The 17,341-nt window shown below is 40.9% G+C and overlaps 1 protein-coding gene across 1 annotated transcript; it reads left to right on the top strand.

The window, feature by feature from the left end:
- LOC137259871 (uncharacterized) lies at positions 1–16,903 on the top strand. Its single transcript, XM_067797504.1, has 11 exons — positions 1–61; positions 875–916; positions 2,476–2,606; positions 3,973–4,088; positions 4,898–5,013; positions 5,430–5,518; positions 7,032–7,112; positions 8,712–9,891; positions 14,317–14,500; positions 15,185–15,265; positions 16,651–16,903. The coding sequence occupies exons 1-11, from the start codon at positions 10–12 to the stop codon at positions 16,859–16,861; spliced, it is 2,283 nt and encodes a 760-aa protein (XP_067653605.1). The 5' UTR covers positions 1–9; the 3' UTR covers positions 16,862–16,903.
- Positions 16,904–17,341: the final 438 nt, after the last annotated feature.

Raw genomic sequence — 17,341 nt, 5'->3', positions numbered from 1 at the left:
TTGGATGTCATGGCGGACACTTCCGCAAATAACAGACGACGTGTTTTCTGGACGAATACAGGTTAGATACTACAGCGTATTCGTGTAATATGGCTCAACCGGAAGATATGACGACTGCAGTTTTCCATGCTATTCTTGAAGTTCTTTTGAAATTGTAGTCTGTAATGCATTTACCATGACAGCAGCCAAAATGTCAAACTTCAAGTTTAGACATGACAGTGGCAGACGAAATTTGATCACGTCATATTTGATAATTATTCTTGGAAACGTTGTGGCATTCCTTGAAGGGGAAGCAGCGAAATACTTTGGATGTTATCGCAATTGATAGTTCCCAAATCTCTGTCAACTTTTCTTATAGTTTGGACTATGACAACAAATTTCACTGAGAACGTGATTGTAAATAATTTTAGTAAATGGCCCCCTTGAATATTTCATTTTTTCATCATGTACATGATTTGTCTTAACACAGTTGCACATTTTACTTGATTATGTCTTTCATATTTGTATATTTCCCTGATATAATATTCCAACACTTCAAATAAGCCCATTAATTGTGTTTTATACCTGTTCTTGCTTATTGAATTCATATTTAGGATCATGTGTGCATGTCAGTTTGTAATTTTGGCTTTTGATGGGAGAGGGGGGTACGGGCGGAACTCTTACCGTTTCGTTCATTATTTATGTACAGTTATAAGTGGGTCTTTTTTCTAAAGTAAAGTCAGGTTGTGCAACTTGAAAACAGAAACTGAACAAGAGGCTTCTCAATGATCACACTTCCACAGACTTGTGTATAGAATTGAGATTCAAACTGAATTATTTCTGTAGAAAACGCTTTTAAGTAAGCAAAATGATGTTATAATCTATTGTTTTACAGCAATGGATTCCAGCACAGAGGATTCCGATGCATATATACCAGGTAAAGTAATTAATCACTCATAAGACACACGGCTTACAAGGACAAGGGTACGAGTGAGTGAACTTTTAGCAATATTCCACCAATAACGTGGCAGGGGACACCAGAAATGGGCTGTCACACATTGTACCATGTGGGAAATCAAGCCTAGGCCTCGGCAATGCTTTAACCACTAGGCTATGTCAAGCATTCGCCTTCGAGGCCATAGTAATATCATCTATGTACTTATGCTTAAGTTAGACCACAGTAATTGATTAATGGAAATGGGGTGCTATGCTTGAGAACATATCAGTTCATTATGGGCAGTTGGCGATAAACAGAGAGTACTACATTGTATTTCATTACATACTAATTAAACCAAACGAGTGTCCTTTGCTTGGTCAGATACCAAGGTAAGGTCACAAGTTGTGTATAATTTGTATGTAATGAGACTGAGTACTGAACTTTATTTATTACTCATATACTACATGCATTAAATTAACAAAATAGCTTATTTTGTTATGTTCATGGTTTCAAATGGAAACTGGTTTCATAAAGAGGTTGCGGAAGAATTATGTATTGTAGTACATTTTTTTTGCATGGTGTCACACTGTATTGACATGACTGCACCATTCTCATCTGTCCCTGTGCCAACTGAGACCCATGAAGGTCCGGGGTTGAATAGGCTTTCAGCAACCCATGCTTGCCATGAAAGGCGACTATGCTTGTCGTAAGAGGCGACAACCGGGATCCAGTGGTCACCCATGTTGACTTGGTTGACACATCATCAGTTCCCATTTGCGCAGATCGATGCTCATGCTGTTGATCACTGGATTGTCTGGTCCAGACTCGATTATTTACAGACGGTCGCCATGTAATATAATATAGGTGGAATTTTGCTGAACGCAACGTAAAACTAAACTCTCGCTCACTCACTCACTCACTCACTCACTCACTCACTCACTCACTCACCCACTCACTTTGGTAAAAGACTTTGTGTGACATACTGGATTAATATGCACTACCCCTAAAGTTGACCATGTGTAATAAAATTCATTGTGAAATTACAGTTTTGCATTATTAGGTCCACTAATATCAGTTAAACTTACAAAACTGAACAAATAGTTTTTTGACTCCTAGACTTCAAAATAGTCGTGCTAGTGACTGTAGTGACAGACTAGCCCTATTCTTAGAGATTCTGTGACTAAGTGTTCATGATCTCATGGTCCATTCCAATACGGAGTCTACTTAGTGATGCATGTATTTTGACGTTAGTGTTAATCTTACCATATAGACTAAAACAAGGGAGTATAGTTTTATGCTGCTTTTAGCAATATTTCATCAATATCATGACAGAAAACACCTGAAATTGGTTTTATACACTGTAGCCAAGTAGGGAATCAACTAGAGTCTTCAGTGTAAGTGAACTCTTTGACCAAGAGGCTATTCCGCCATCTATATACTAGAATGAGCTGATCTACCTTGACTGCACTTTGGTTTCAGAACAGTGTCCTTAACAACTAAGAAAGCTATCGTTTTTACTGTCACTTACATGAGTCCCTGTCAATATTACCTCTCTTCAGGGTTGTCCAAGCCAGGAAACATGCGTCAGAGGGTTAAAGGTCGGAAGACTCCTGAGGTGAAAGCCAATATATCTGTGGACCGACCTGTAGTGGAAGACTTGCCCGCTGGGACAAATATCCTGCTTCATGATGTGAGAAGTAGAATTTTATCAGTAATGTTGGGAGTGTTCCCCAGATGTGCTGTGCATTGCAAATATAATCATAATAATATGTGCATTGATTTTGTGCCAAACTCCACTCACAAGGTGAATGTTCATAGCGCTAACAGTCAAAGCAGGCATATTAGAAGGTTATAGTCACATGAATTATCCCACCAGGTACCCATTTTCTGCAGGGTGAACCGAGCCAATTTTGAACAAACTCACTTGCCTAAGGTGAGACCACATGTGTTATGTGCTTTATTGTGGGACAGGACTGAAGTCCTAGAAACTCTCAGGAGTTAAGCTACCTCTCACCCATCTGAGCACTGTCCGTGCCCGTCGCTGCTTAACTTGACCTGACTGTGTTCTGAGCATAATTTCATTGATATGATAGAGAGTCAGTACTCCACCCTAATAAATGTTCAGTCATAACGACACTGAATCAATGGCATATGTTATAGGCAGTCATCATTAGCTGTAATGGTTTAAACAACAGATGCAATTGACTGTGTGATTTTGATATTTACAGCCTACATCATTCAGAATGATTGGTGCTGGTTGCCTTATGTAACAGGTTGCACCTTGTGCAAGTAAGAATAAATCTTCCAACTTGTTGTAGCTGTCATTTTGTGTGTTATATATAGAGGATACTAAACAGCCTTCCATGTAATACTATTTTTATTAAACGAGTGAATGATTTGGTATCAAACAAACAAAAGCAAGACTGATACTAAATCTTTCACAAGTGTGATGAAAATGGTATTTCATGGAAGCGAGTTTAGTATTCTGCTTATAACTTCCAACACAAATTGATAGAAACTGTGGCTACAGTGCTAGGACACTCAGCTTTCTGCAAGTCAAGCAAGGTCAAGTAAAACTGCGACATTAGCATCGTGACGTCACAGCTTTGAAACATGTTGACGTCATACATCTAGCGGTATGGCAGTAGTGAAACATTGCCATATAAATATTACACTGCTGTATCTTCTGTGGGCGGGTAATAATGGGAAGTAAAGACTGGAAGTAACAAAACTTGTTACAAGCATAAACATTTCATAAATTACGTAGCAGTAATCATCGTAAAGTCAGTAAATAAAGGTAATGCATAACTGAAGCAGAATTATTCTTCATTGTCATCATGGGATCTGGTTCTGTTGAATGTATGGTGTACTGACTACTTGTTATAAAAATTGCTGAACAGGCATTTATGTTAGTTTTTACAACAGTGACGTTATTTTGTGGTGCAACCAAAGGTTTGATGGTGTTGACAGACCTGTAAGTCAGGTTACACTTAATGCAGGTACTGAAAAAAAGACTGAAATCACAATCTGCATGTGTATGTTTTTGTTGTACCCAGCTGTCTCAGAGTCTTGACACTCACTCACAACGCCGTCATGAAAGGAAAGCCTCCTTCAAGGATCTCAGGATGGAAGACAAGAAGAGGGTGGCTAACCTTATCAAAGAGTTGGCAAAGTAAGTATGCTAAAATCCATGGTACAAGGACCCTGTGCCTTGATTTTAGAAGCTGTCTTAGCTCTAAGATAGTTGTAAGTTATTGTTAATGCGTGGCACTTACGACTATCTTAGCGCAAAGAGAGCTTCAGAAATCTGTGTCCCACTCAAGAAAACAATCTTTGCTGTGAAATGATCCTAGCTCGTGTAGTTTAATTAACTTAGGATTATGATGGTCGTAGCGCTTAGATAGCTTTGTATAAAGGGTTCGACCCCACAACACCATTTATCATTTCAATTGTTTATTTTTCTGTTTGGCAGTTTAATTAGCATAATGTTTGTCTAGGAGGTTTCATTAAAATTTTCCTCATGTCAACCCACTAGACATTTTCCTTATGTTTGATTTCCCTATCTTCTGCTATTCATTGTTCATCAGGCCCAGATTTGATTATGTACAGATAGCTGTCACATGCAAATCGGACAGATGAAACCAAGTATATATTGGCAGTGTAAAATAGTTTCCAAGTTTTGCTAAACGTCCAAGCTAGCTGTGCCTGAAAGATACTAGTCCACAAAATAATGTGCTGGCTCAACATTTCAGTGTACACAAGGGATTCATCATTAAGTTGGTAATATGATGAACATTTATATCAGGCCATAATTTTGCATGATTAGAAATGTACTATAACGTAACACATCAGTGATATTTTTAAAAAATGAACCCATGTCGGGCTCGTGAATTTTTACTTGCCACAGACCAAGCGGGCCAGTGGTTGTTTCACACACTGTAGGAAGGTTCTGAGTTCCATATCTTCTGTTGTTCATTGCAGGGCTGGGGATGAGAAGGAGAAGGTTGTAGTACAGCTGCACCAGGAGAGAGAGCAGTATGAGCAGCAGATTCTGCAGCTGGTGGCGCAGCAAGAGCAAGTATTGAAGGAAAGAGAAGGTAAAGTCGGGGTTTATGGTTTCAAAGTGCAAATACGCTTGGATTTCATTACATATCTGTTCAAAATGTAGCCATTAAGTTTCACAATAATAATAAAGCAAAGTTATCTTTCTTTGTTATTTATCACTTCTTGATTAACAGTCCAGTAGACTTTGCCATTAAATGCTGTGTTGCTTTATTCTTTCATAATTACATCATCATGATTATATCATAAAAATCAGGGCAAGTGGAAAACCAGTCAGTACAAGTTACGTTTTTGGAGTCATTTGCCCTGTGGCAAATGGCTTTTAAAAAAAAGTGTTTAAACCCATATGCCAGCAATGTAAACAGTGAGGGACACCAGACTTGGACTTCACACATTGTACCCATGTAGGGAATTGAACCCAAGCCTTCAAAAACTGATGTGGCAATTTCAGACATCCATGTGAAGTTGCTCGAGACTCAGCAGCTTTTGACCAAGTACCAGGAGCAGATAGTTAAGGAGCACAAGCATAGGAAGCACAAGGTAGGACACTGACAGAGGTGTGAGACTTTGGGCAAATCACAGACATGGCTTGATTGCACGATGCCATTTAGAAAGTGGTCAAATGCTACATATGTCATATTTGGGATTTCACTTTCTTAGTAAAGTGCAACTTCTAGTACTTTTTTGGTTGAGTCCCATCAGGGATTCGAACCCGCACCCTCAGAGTCAGGCACCTAATCGTCAGCACACAAAAGTCGCGGGGGTGACTGGTGGAAGTTGTGGTGGCTGAGCGGGCTAGGCGGCTGACTTTGTTTGCTGGCGATTAGGTGCCTGACTCTGAGGGTGCGGGTTAAAAGTACTAGAATTTGTACTTTACTAAGAAAGTGAAATCCCAGATATAACATATCTTGATTTCAGAGATGTTAACCTACATGTACCAGTTACAACCTAAGATAAAAACCTAGTTGCACCTACCAAATTCAAAGTGCAGCATAGTGTGGTAAAACTTCAGGTTTCGGTGTGCATAATCATATTTCCATGGTGTAGTACCCATGAAGCCATAGCAACACACAGACATCGCAGATCCTTTTTTACAAGTGCTGTCATAGCTTAGACGTGTCTATAAATAGCAAGATTTTGGTGCCACAGCAATTCAAAGTTTAAAGTTTTTCCTTACCCTGACTCATGCTTTTTGCTTATCTCCCTTCCCCTTGCGACACTTAAGCGGAAACTTGAATCCTTTTCAATGTGATGAGAGCTAGGCTCAGGTCATGTGGGTGGCTGTTCTTGGCGAGTGATTTTACAATCACTTCAATGAATTGTAAAGGATACACTTAACGATCACAAGGAGAAGGGAATTAAGCAATAGGCATTAGTCAGGATAAGTATTTAAACTATCAATTTTATTGTAAAAATTACATGTATGTTATGTTACCAGAACAACTTCCACAGGCAACAGGTTGAATGCAGATAGCAGGGATTTACAGGACGCCATTTCCTGCATCCTATACACATAAAAATTGACAGTGGATGCAACAAAATTGATTAGTGCATTAACAAAAGTCCAAATGCTTTTGTAAAAGTTCCAATCAAGTAACAATACATTATCACCGAGTTTGCTGCTGGTTGGGTTATGGTGTGACTTGCTGTTTCAATGCTGTAACAGTTGGTGTGTTGATCATGATACACAATTAGTATTAACAGTATTAATAATAATACTATAATTGTAATACTGTTATAATATTATATGTCTGGCACCCCATTTTGTTGTCCAGGACCCCTGAAATTTATAAGCATGAGTCCCAGGGACCCTCAAATTCAGGACTCAAAGTAAATCCCTGAGACACGGTGTTGGAATCAGAGAATTTTTTAATTTTTTATTGAGGTCTTTTATGGTTTAATGGAGGTGCCCAATGTTCCCATTAAAAGTCATTGTTTTTCCAGAATAAGACTTGTATTGACAGATGGCTAACTTTCCTCCCTTTTACAAAGTCCACCTCTCTGTCAAAACTTATTGCGAAGTGGACATGTTTTGGTTGAAATCTGTCCACAGACACCACATCCACCCATGGAGGAGGACAAGCGCCAGTCCACCCCACAGAGCTGGAGAGCTGATGCTGATACTGACAGTGAGGTAAGACCATACTAGGTACTCCAGCCTTGAACATGGTGGTCAGGTGTCGCCGTCATCAACAGTATAAAGTGTTATCAACTGTCAGTGTCATCAACAGTATAAAGTGTTATCAACTGTCAGTGTCATCAACAGTATAAAGTGTTATCAACTGTCAGTGTCATCAACAGTATAAAGTGTTGTCGGTGTCATAAGCAGTTTAAAGTGTCATCTCAGGGGTTAAAAAATCCCATTGCCCGATGCCCGGGACAAGTCAGTTTTCATTCAGATTTCAATCCAGTAATGGTATCTTGCCCATTGACTGTGACATGATTTCCACTTGTCTTTTCAAACTGCAAGATGGTTGTCCCTTCCTTTTTTGCTCAAAGTGTACAATAAAGTAGAGTTATCTTTCTTTGCTATTGATCACTTTCCAGTAAATAGTCCACTAATTAGGCATTAACACATTAACAACAAATACCTTGTTGATTTATTCTTTCATAATTACATTATCATGATTGTGTCATAAAAATCAAGACAAGTGAAAAATTAGTCAGTGCCGGTGGCTTTCATAAAGTCACTTGCCTCAGGGCTTCAGATAATTTTTCAACATGAGGAGTATGTACACCTTATTTTTTCAATGTAAGAGTACTGGGAAAAGTTAAGGGTACATTTAGGGTACCGAGTGTAATTTAATGGTGTGTAAGTAATCTTGTATTTCGTTTCATATATGCACCACAACATTGCCACTCTTGTGTAAACAGGTCAGTAAACAATAAAGCAATACTTTCTCAGACAAATATGTCTGTAACTGATTCTAATTCTGATTTTTTCCTCTCGTATCGTTCATATTTGTAATCCATACATACACCAATATTGCATTTATCTGGAGCCCTGCTTGCCCTGTGGCAAGTGGCTTTTGTAAATATTTTTGAACCCCTGCATCAACTGTCAGTGTCTTAAACAGTGTTGGCAGTGTCCTGATGGTTGTGTGGTCAGATATTGTGTAGTGAGAACCAACTTCAACCCTGAACCTTTGTTTTGGTGCAGTATACTGTAGTGTTGGGAATTGGTTAAGAGATTATAATTGATAATTGGTCCATGACAACCGAACAGTCATCGATAATAATTGCTTAATGTCATTTATTATCAGTACATTATTCACACACAAAATTTGAAAACAAAACAAAACATGTAGTTCTTTGGGTCTCTTTGCAAATTACATTATGACTTGTATTTTTAAGAACATAACATGGAACAGTGCTTCAGCCAGGCAGCACCATTGTGCCAATTCACATTTAAAAAATATGCAATGGCATGGGGTTTTTTTCCGTGCTGGAGTGTACCCATTTGCTGCAATATTTAATATAGTCCACAGGTCTTCTGAACCATGGTTACCATGAATGGCAAAAAGTCTCACCTGCACTGGTTGATGTTTAATTTTTTCAGGTGCTAATTGGCAACACTTACAAATATCCTGGCTCAAGCACTGATGGAATGAGCTAGTAATGCACATGAAATGTTTTTGATCGATTATTAAGACATATATTCAGTTGCATTTAGTCACTGCGACCAATCTCTGATTATCACCACTACTATACTGTATGCTTGTTTCTTATGTAGGAAGGTTTCAAAGTTAGAAATAAGCCAGTGAGGGACATGCACATGGACAGCCGCGAAGTACCCTGCCAGAGGGGAGACCCAGCACTAGCCCCGGATCCCCACAGGCCCTACACATCTCTCATTGACCAGGAGATAGCTCAGCAAAGACAGCTTGAGAACCAGACCCATGGCATCCAGCATGAAGCCTTACCTCACACAAGGGAATACAGGCCCATAGCTCATGGTGGGACATACATTCCTGTATCAATGAAGCAGGGGTATAGATCCATTCAGGATGTGGAATATAGACCTGTGTCACATGGGGAATATGGACCTGTATCACATGGAGACTGTAGACCTGTATCAAACTGGGATTCGAGACCCATGTCACAAGGGGAATATAGACCTATGTCTCAAGGGGAATACATTGCTGCTAAACATGGCCCTACTGCTGATCTGCCCAATGGTGGACAGAGACATGGGAAGAAAAGTTCCAGAAAGATGTTGGGGCCTCTTCGGGAGCCCATCATGTCAAGTACTCAGAAAAGTTCACAGATTTATGAAGAGATGTCTTTCAATTCTTTACCAACTATTGCTAGTGATAACTATCAACCTCTTCCCATTGACAATAGCCCACGGACAACATTTGCTGGAAGCGGACATAATGGTTTCCATGACAACCAACTAGACACCCGAAATAGGAATCGTGTTGGTTTTATAGATCATCCTGAAGATTTAGACAGTGCACGTGTCCACTCTCCAGTGTTGGAGGTGGAGAACAATGTCGCTGGTGATCGTGAATTCATGGAATATTACAAGAAACTGACTCCAGCGGAAAGGAAACGAGAGTTATTGCGGCAACGGGCAAAATTGTTGGAGGAACAAATTCGACTGAAACACGTCTTACTGGAACAGGAATCTCAGCTGCGGGAAAAACATGAGCAGCTTAAACGCCGAGAACTGCAAGAAAAGGAATTCAAGTTCCAGCCAGTCTTGACCGAAGTTGAAAACCAAAATATCCAGAGCAGACCCTTTGATGTGAACATTGTGAATGACACACAGAATGGTGGGACAGACAGACACAGTGGACAGCTGACAATAGCAAAGGAAACAGCAGTGTCTGAGAAGAGAGGCATTGGGGGTCTGGCAAAAAGATTGGAGTACTCAAGCCTGTCTCTCTCTCGGTCTAACAGCGGCAGTGGTAAGAAAACACATTGAATCAAGCTTCTGGACACTGTTGTTTTATTTGTTCCTTGTGATGCACTTCATCTTTATTACTAAGATGTTGACACTATGTATGAGTGAGTTTGACTTAACTCGTATTTGTTCCACTTGCAGAACATTACTAGGAATTTGAACGGATAGGAAGTGGGATACAAAACCAGTGCTGCAGCCAGACTGCGTAATTGCAGGATTCCCGCAAACTGTACATACCTTGGCCCTTTATCCATAGTCGTATGTGCCAAAATTGGCGCAAATTTATCATCTAATACAAGTGTTTGCACATCATGCGCAGAATTACCTGTAAATCTTGACCAAGCAGACGAAACAGAACGGGCTACAATGCCTTGTAAATGGTTATCTAGATATACTTGGCTTTCTTACTTTTCAAACAGAAGTAGAGATTTGACTTTCATCCCTTTGTAAAGTAAAACAAAACAATTTAATCAACAATGTGATTAGAAATCTTTACTTACTGTATTTTTTACCTTTAAGTGTCTTGTCGTAAGAGGCGACTAGCGGGAACAGGTGGTCAGGCTCGCTGACTTGGTTGACACATGTCATCGGTTCCCAATTGCGCAGATCGATGCTCATGTTGTTGATCACTGGATTGTCTGGTCGAGACTCGATTATTTACAGACCGCCGCCATATAGCTGGAATATTGCTAAGTGCGGCGTAAAACTAAACTCACTCCCTCACTCACCTTAAAGTGTATAAGATTTACCATGAAGATATATGGTTTTCTGAATTTCTCTTATTGGCCTACATTTTCAAAAGTTAAGGGCCAATTGGCCCCTTACAAGGTATTCCTTGCTGCAGCACTGCAAAACATTTACTGTTGTGTTAAGTTGTTATCAAGAACAATTATATGTCTGTAAGGGGGTCTGTGGAGTTCTGTAGTCTGTTTATTTGTAATCATGTCGAATGGAAAAATATTTGCCCCTCTCTTTCATGAACATACAAAAATTTAGAAAGTATGCTTGTCCTCACAGATAGAAAATGTGTAAGCTCAGCACTGTGAATGTAATGTCTCTTTAGATGTGTAATTCATTATTGCTCATATGCCATACTATTGTCCATATATTGAAGTTTTAAACTTATCCTATCTCACGGTGTGCTCCTATCTCTTGATTCAACACTGAGTGGAACGATGTAAACTGTTTCTATCTACGCCTGTCTTGTCCATCCGCCCAAACACTCCATGCTACCCTCATTATAAGAGAGCTTCCCAACTCTCATGTTAAGCATGCAGCACGTGCCATCAACTGCCCATGTGACTGTCTCCGAACATTATTCTATTGTTTGTTGCACACTAGTATGGACTTGTCTACGTCTACTTACTCTCAACAAAATAGGAAAGGTTGATCAGAAGAAAAGGAAGTGTTTTTTTTTATAATGATCCTCATTTACTGAGAGTGGATTGTTTTGGTCAATGCAAGTGGGATTTTCGGAAAATCTCACCTTTGAGGAGTTTGGCAAATATACCAAGGCTTGTTCTCGTAGAGTTGCTAATTGGGCTTGTCACACTGTGGCGCTTAAAGGACCTAGTACCTCCGAAAAAGGGAAGTTTAAACGTGGAGTTTTATCTGCTTGGCTGTTCCAGTCACCTCTTTCGAATGACGAAGAATTTATGCGGGCATCGTCTGATTCCTATCAGAAGTTCTGTGAAATTTACTGGGCTTTCATCATGCTAACAGTCCAAGTCTGTCGTCTTCAACTACTTCCTGGGTAGTGGTGGTTTCAAATCCTCCATTACCTATGGTAATATTTCTGCTCAACAAGATCTTCATTCTTTGCTCACAGTTTCTCATTCCACAAATGTAATGGCAGACGACTCAGAGCGTTTAACTGCTACTTCACCGACTGGTTCTCCTTCAACAAAAGAGGACTGTTGTCTCTGGTATTCAGCTTCCTTTTACGTCGGTTTCACCAAAACCTACCAGTTTGGTGAATCTTAGTTTGCCAGAACATTTGCGGAATCAACACCGTTTGCTGAACTGATACCATTCCCCGAATCAAAGCCATTTACCAAACCGGACCCATTCACTGAACTGAACCCATTTTCCAAACTGACAGCATTAACGGAATCGCAGTACTTCTTTGAATGGGAACCTTTCGTCGAATCGACACCTTTCACCGAAACGTCACATTTTGCCGTAGTGGCATGAATCAAGCCGACATTCACCAAATTGGCATGGGACAAACTGCCTTTTGCCAAAACGGGTTTTTACAAAGCAACATTCAGTGGAGTATTTTTTTCCTGGTTTTTCCACCCTCCAGCTCCTCTACCCTGAGTAGTCCAGAAGCTTCGTGCAACCAGGCAGATTTAACTGCTTTTGGTTGCACATTACTGGCCAGCCAGAAGTTGGTTTGTTGATCTTGTTCAACTGTCAGACTGCAACCCGATCCCTCTCCCTTTTCTCCTGGTTGCATTGGCTGCAGCTGCTAGGATATCTGAGCTTCATGCTTTAGAGTTTAGTTTGAACGACGAAGCATTGCAAGGTTTTCCTTGGTTTCCACTGGGATTTCATTACCAAGAAACAGTTACCAGGGCAACTTGATTGTACCTTCACTATCCCACCATTGTCCACTATCCTTGGACCACATGAAGAGGAAGATCTGCAGATTTGCCAAGTTAGGGCTTTGAAGATATATGTGGCTGCTTCAAGGAACCGGCGCCAACTTCACAAACGCCTCTTCATCCCGCTATCCTGTACATCCAGTGCAGAAGTGTCTCGGACCACATTATCGTTTTGGATGAGAGCCACCATCCTACAGGCTTATACTTTTAATGGTTTACCGCCTCCAACAACTTGCTCAGGCGTTGGCATCCACGATGGCTCTCCACAGCATCTATTCCCTTCATTCCATCATGGAGGGATGTTTCTGGCGATCAGAGATGGTCTGCTCTTGCCACTCCCTGCGCAGCCTCTTGGTGAAGGACGTTCAAGGCCTGCACCAGTTTGGTCCTCTCGTCCTTGCTCAGCAGCCATCTATTGCCAAACAACACTAGAATATGAGTCTGAACTGTTTGTTTGCCTTATGTTCTTTGTTAGTGGATTAGAATTCCTTGACTTTGTTTGATACTATGACTACTACTATACTACTACCACTTCTGCTGTGGTTGGATGAATCTGGAGCATAATTCTGTATCATGATGTGGAAGGGTTCAACAATTCACGTTTCCTGACCTCTACCATTCTAAGCATTTACTTCAGTAAAGTGTGTCCTTCCCAAATCCCAGTGGATTTCGTTGTGTTCTGATTCCAAACTTGACGGGCACATCCTTTGATCAAGTTGATGCAAAGGAGTGAGGGGCAATTTGATGTTGTTCCAGAAATGAACGTTAAAATTTGGACTTTTCCGAGTAGTACTTTTCTTCCACTCGCCTCGGGTTGGTGTTTGTAGGGGTCTTCTTGAAGCAGGGGCTGGCCCGATTATTGTCTATGACTTTAATTTACAGGGGTACCTTGAAAATCGCATCCTTCTCATGGAGCTATGTCCCTCTTCGGAGGTTGCGGCCAAATACCACATTGCTCGGGAGCACCCATCTCCCTGGGAGTTGTTGTGCTTATATTATAAGCCAAGGAGTTCAAGAGAACTCGTCACAAGCATAGGAGTTGCGTGCATGCATAACATTAACAAGCCTCCCTTGCGCATCACTATCTATGGTTGTTTCCAGTCTACACAGTTCTATTGTTCAAACTATCAAGAAACGATATCTGGTTTCCCGCCATTCAGCCATGTGGTTAGTGCATACATGTATATATATTACACAAATGGATTCACACCCTTAGTCCCTGCTATGCAGATCTCCAAGATGGATGTTCTGTGTGGCTCCAAAGTGGAGACTCATGATTCAGAGATAGTCATGTGGGCAGTTGTTGACACATGCTGCAGGCTTAGCATGAGAGTTAGGAAGCTTGGGCATACTCGCACAACTCCTCAAAGGTGAGATGTTTACATTTTCTGCACTGAAAATCCCACTTGCATTGCCCGTCCCAATCCACACTCAGTAAATGAGAATCATTAACCAAGAAACTTTGTCAGAGTTCATTTCTTCCTTTTCTTCTGATCAACCTTTCCTGTTTTGTTAAAAGTAAGTAGACACGTCCACACTAGTGTGTGACAAGAAATAGAACTGATTCGGAGATGGTCATGTGGGCAGTTAGTGATACGTGCTGCATGCTTAGCACGAGAGTTTGGAAGCTGTCTTATAATGAGGGTAGTATGGAGTGCTTGGGCAGATGGACAAGAGAAGTATAGAGAGAAAAAGTTTACATCATTCCACTCAGTGTCGAATCAAGAGATGAAAGTGCATACCGTGAGATAGGATAGGTATATAAATATGCCATTTATATTAAAATTTTCAAGTTGAAATGTTACGGGTTTTTTTCTGTCAAGATATTTCAAGTCAGAAAGGCAGAGCAAAGCAGATGAAGTCAGCAGGCACTTCCCCCATAAACAGTCGGCAAGCTGTGTCCATAGGAACTTCGCCAGTCAGACTGGACACATCGGGTCGACTGACACCGGATATCCCAGACGTGATAGATGCAGGCACAAGTGTCTCATACAGACATATATCCAGGTGGGTTGGGACTTGATAGTTCCAGACACAAGTGTCTCATACAGACATATATCCAGGTGGGTTGGGACTTGATAGTTCCAGACACAAGTGTTTCATACAGACATATATCCAGGTGGGTGGGGACTTGATAGTTCCAGACACAAGTGTTTCATACAGACATATATCTAGGTGGGTGGGGACTTGATAGTTCCAGACACAAGTGTTTCATACAGACATATATCTAGGTGGGTGGGGACTTGATAGTTCCAGACACAAGTGTCTCATACAGACATATATCCAGGTGGGTTGGGACTTGATAGTTCCAGACACAAGTGTTTCATACAGACATATATCCAGGTGGGTGGGGACTTGATAGTTCCAGACACAAGTGTTTCATACAGACATATATCCAGGTGGGTGGGGACTTGATAGTTCCAGACACAAGTGTCTCATACAGACATATATCCAGGTGGGTGGGGACTTGATGTATGCAGGAACAAGTGTCTCATACAGACATATATCCAGGAGGACGGGGACATGATAAGTGCAGGAACAAGTGTCTCATACAGAAATATATCCCGGTGGCCAGAGACCAGGAACAGAACAATAAAACGATGAATTTCTAATGTTGATAGGTTTCACGAGGCCAGTGTTACCATTCACAAGCGTTTCATGCAGGCATACTCACTTAAACACTTGTTTCAGATCCCCACAGCAGAGTAATCTCCCCTTGAACCAGCAAAGGACCAGTCCATCTCCACACAGTAAAGGCTCTCCCTCTCCAGGGTAATACTTCCGTATCTGACCATCTTTATTCTCCTAGCTAGGGAGACCCATGAAGGTCCAGGATAGAATAGGCCTTCAGCAACCCATGCTTGCCATAACAGATGACAATGATTGTCGTAAGAGGCAACTAACGGGATTTCACTTTCTTAGTAAAGTACATATTCTAGTACGTTTTTTGGTTGAGTCTCATCCTCAGAGTCAGGCACCGAATCGCCAGCATACAAAGTCAGCCGCCCAGCTGGCTCAGCCACCGCGACTTGGGAAAGTTATCAACAGTTATCTGAAACTAGTGATTAATTAGTGATTGTTAATTTGGGTTTTTTTTGTTTTTACCTCTATTTATGTAATGTTCAGGTAGTGTTTTCGTGATTTGGTGACGAGACAAGCCAGCAATCTTCAACATCATGAAACAGCTTAAATAAGCTTCAGACCAAGGTGACACGTGAAGGTGTCACCGGGGGTAGAATAGGCCTTCAGCAACCCATGCTTGCCATAAAAGATGACAATGGTTATCGTAAGAGGCAACTAACAAGATCGGGTGGTCAGGCTCGCTGACTTGGTTGTCACACGTCATCGGTCCCAATTGCGCAGGTCAATGCTGATGTTGTTGATCACTGGATTGTCTGGTCCAGACTCGATTATTTACAGACAGCCGCTGCCATATAGTGGGAATATTGCTGAGTGTGATGTAAAACTAAATGCACTCACTCACTCTAGCTAGGGAACAACCAAGCAAGTTTAGATCTAAAACGCTGTTACCTGAGCGATATTCAGTGGTTGATCAGCATGTTTCACCCTTGGACTTTTGGATTAGTTTGTAGTCTTGCAATATTTTTTTCCCTGGAAGGAGTTTTGTATTAACACATTTAATATTTGTGGGCTGTAGATAGATCTAGTGGAGAATTTGTGTCTGCTATATCTGACGTACAATCAATATAATTAGTTAAATGTTTATTCAGATAACAGTCTAGCAATTAAATGAGGGGCGTTTTACTGACACTTGCCGCAGACTATGGACTGAATATCCACTGCTTGTCAGGTGTCAGTTAATCCTTGCTGCTGATAAGGATTGAATGGAGTTGTTTTGGGCTTTTTTTTATGCTTGTCGGAAGAGGCAACTAATGGAATTGGGTGACTTGGTCAACATGTCATAGGTTCCCAACTGCACTTAAAAAACATACAGAGAGGATACTAAACGACCTTCCATGTAATACCATTTTTATTAAACGAGTTAATGATTTGGTATCAGACGAGTGAAAGCCTTCTCAACTTTCACAAAGCGCTTGTCAAGATTGAGCTGATGATAGTGTATCTTTCCATGTACTGATATTCCCAACCCAGCATGTTTCAGCATGATCTTGTCATTGTTATTTCCTTCATTTCAGGGACAAGACTCTGGCAGTATTAGAACTAGTTAACTCCATTAAAAAGAACAATGGTTCTTTAGACGGTAGCTTCCACAGTAGAGAAGAGAGTTTCGTCGGGTACACATCGCTCCCCAATCAGTCCAGGGACCAGTCATTGTCTGACAGAGAGGGCCAAGCAGAGGATCTGGAAGAGAGCAAAATTCTAGAAGAAGTGTTTTTCCTGAAATGATACCTCCATTGGACAATACCACACTGTACACCATGTGTTTATGATTGGAGTTTAAATGTGGAGATTCTGCTCAGTGCAGTGCAGTTAAGGACTGCTAAATATGGTCATTCTGACATTCGACACTTGGACTGGGACCAGCTTCTGTGTGGTATCCCTGTTATGTTTGGTGAAAACCAATCAAGTATAGCATGTTTGTATGTAGTAAGGCGTATTTTGTTAAAAAGAGAAGTTGCTGCTTAGATCTATATGTTCCTGAGAGATTGTGAAATCAGGCCTTTCCATGAAATGACTAAGAGGGCCAGCCATTTTGGATTATTTTGTTTAACAGCAATCAATATGTTTCAGTCATTTTATAAAATTTCATTTCATCCGTATGTGGTGGACAGGGATTTGTGAGGTGTGACTGCTCTGGACACTGCAAGTGTCAAAAAACAGGTGTAAATGCTTCAAAGCCAAGTTGAAGAGCAGCCGTCACTGCCA

The sequence above is a fragment of the Haliotis asinina genome, chromosome 13 (assembly GCF_037392515.1).
Source record: "Haliotis asinina isolate JCU_RB_2024 chromosome 13, JCU_Hal_asi_v2, whole genome shotgun sequence".
NCBI classification, from domain to species: Eukaryota; Metazoa; Mollusca; class Gastropoda; order Lepetellida; family Haliotidae; genus Haliotis; species Haliotis asinina.
Note: the sequence above shows the minus strand (reverse complement) of the source record. Positions and strands in the feature narration are given on the sequence as shown.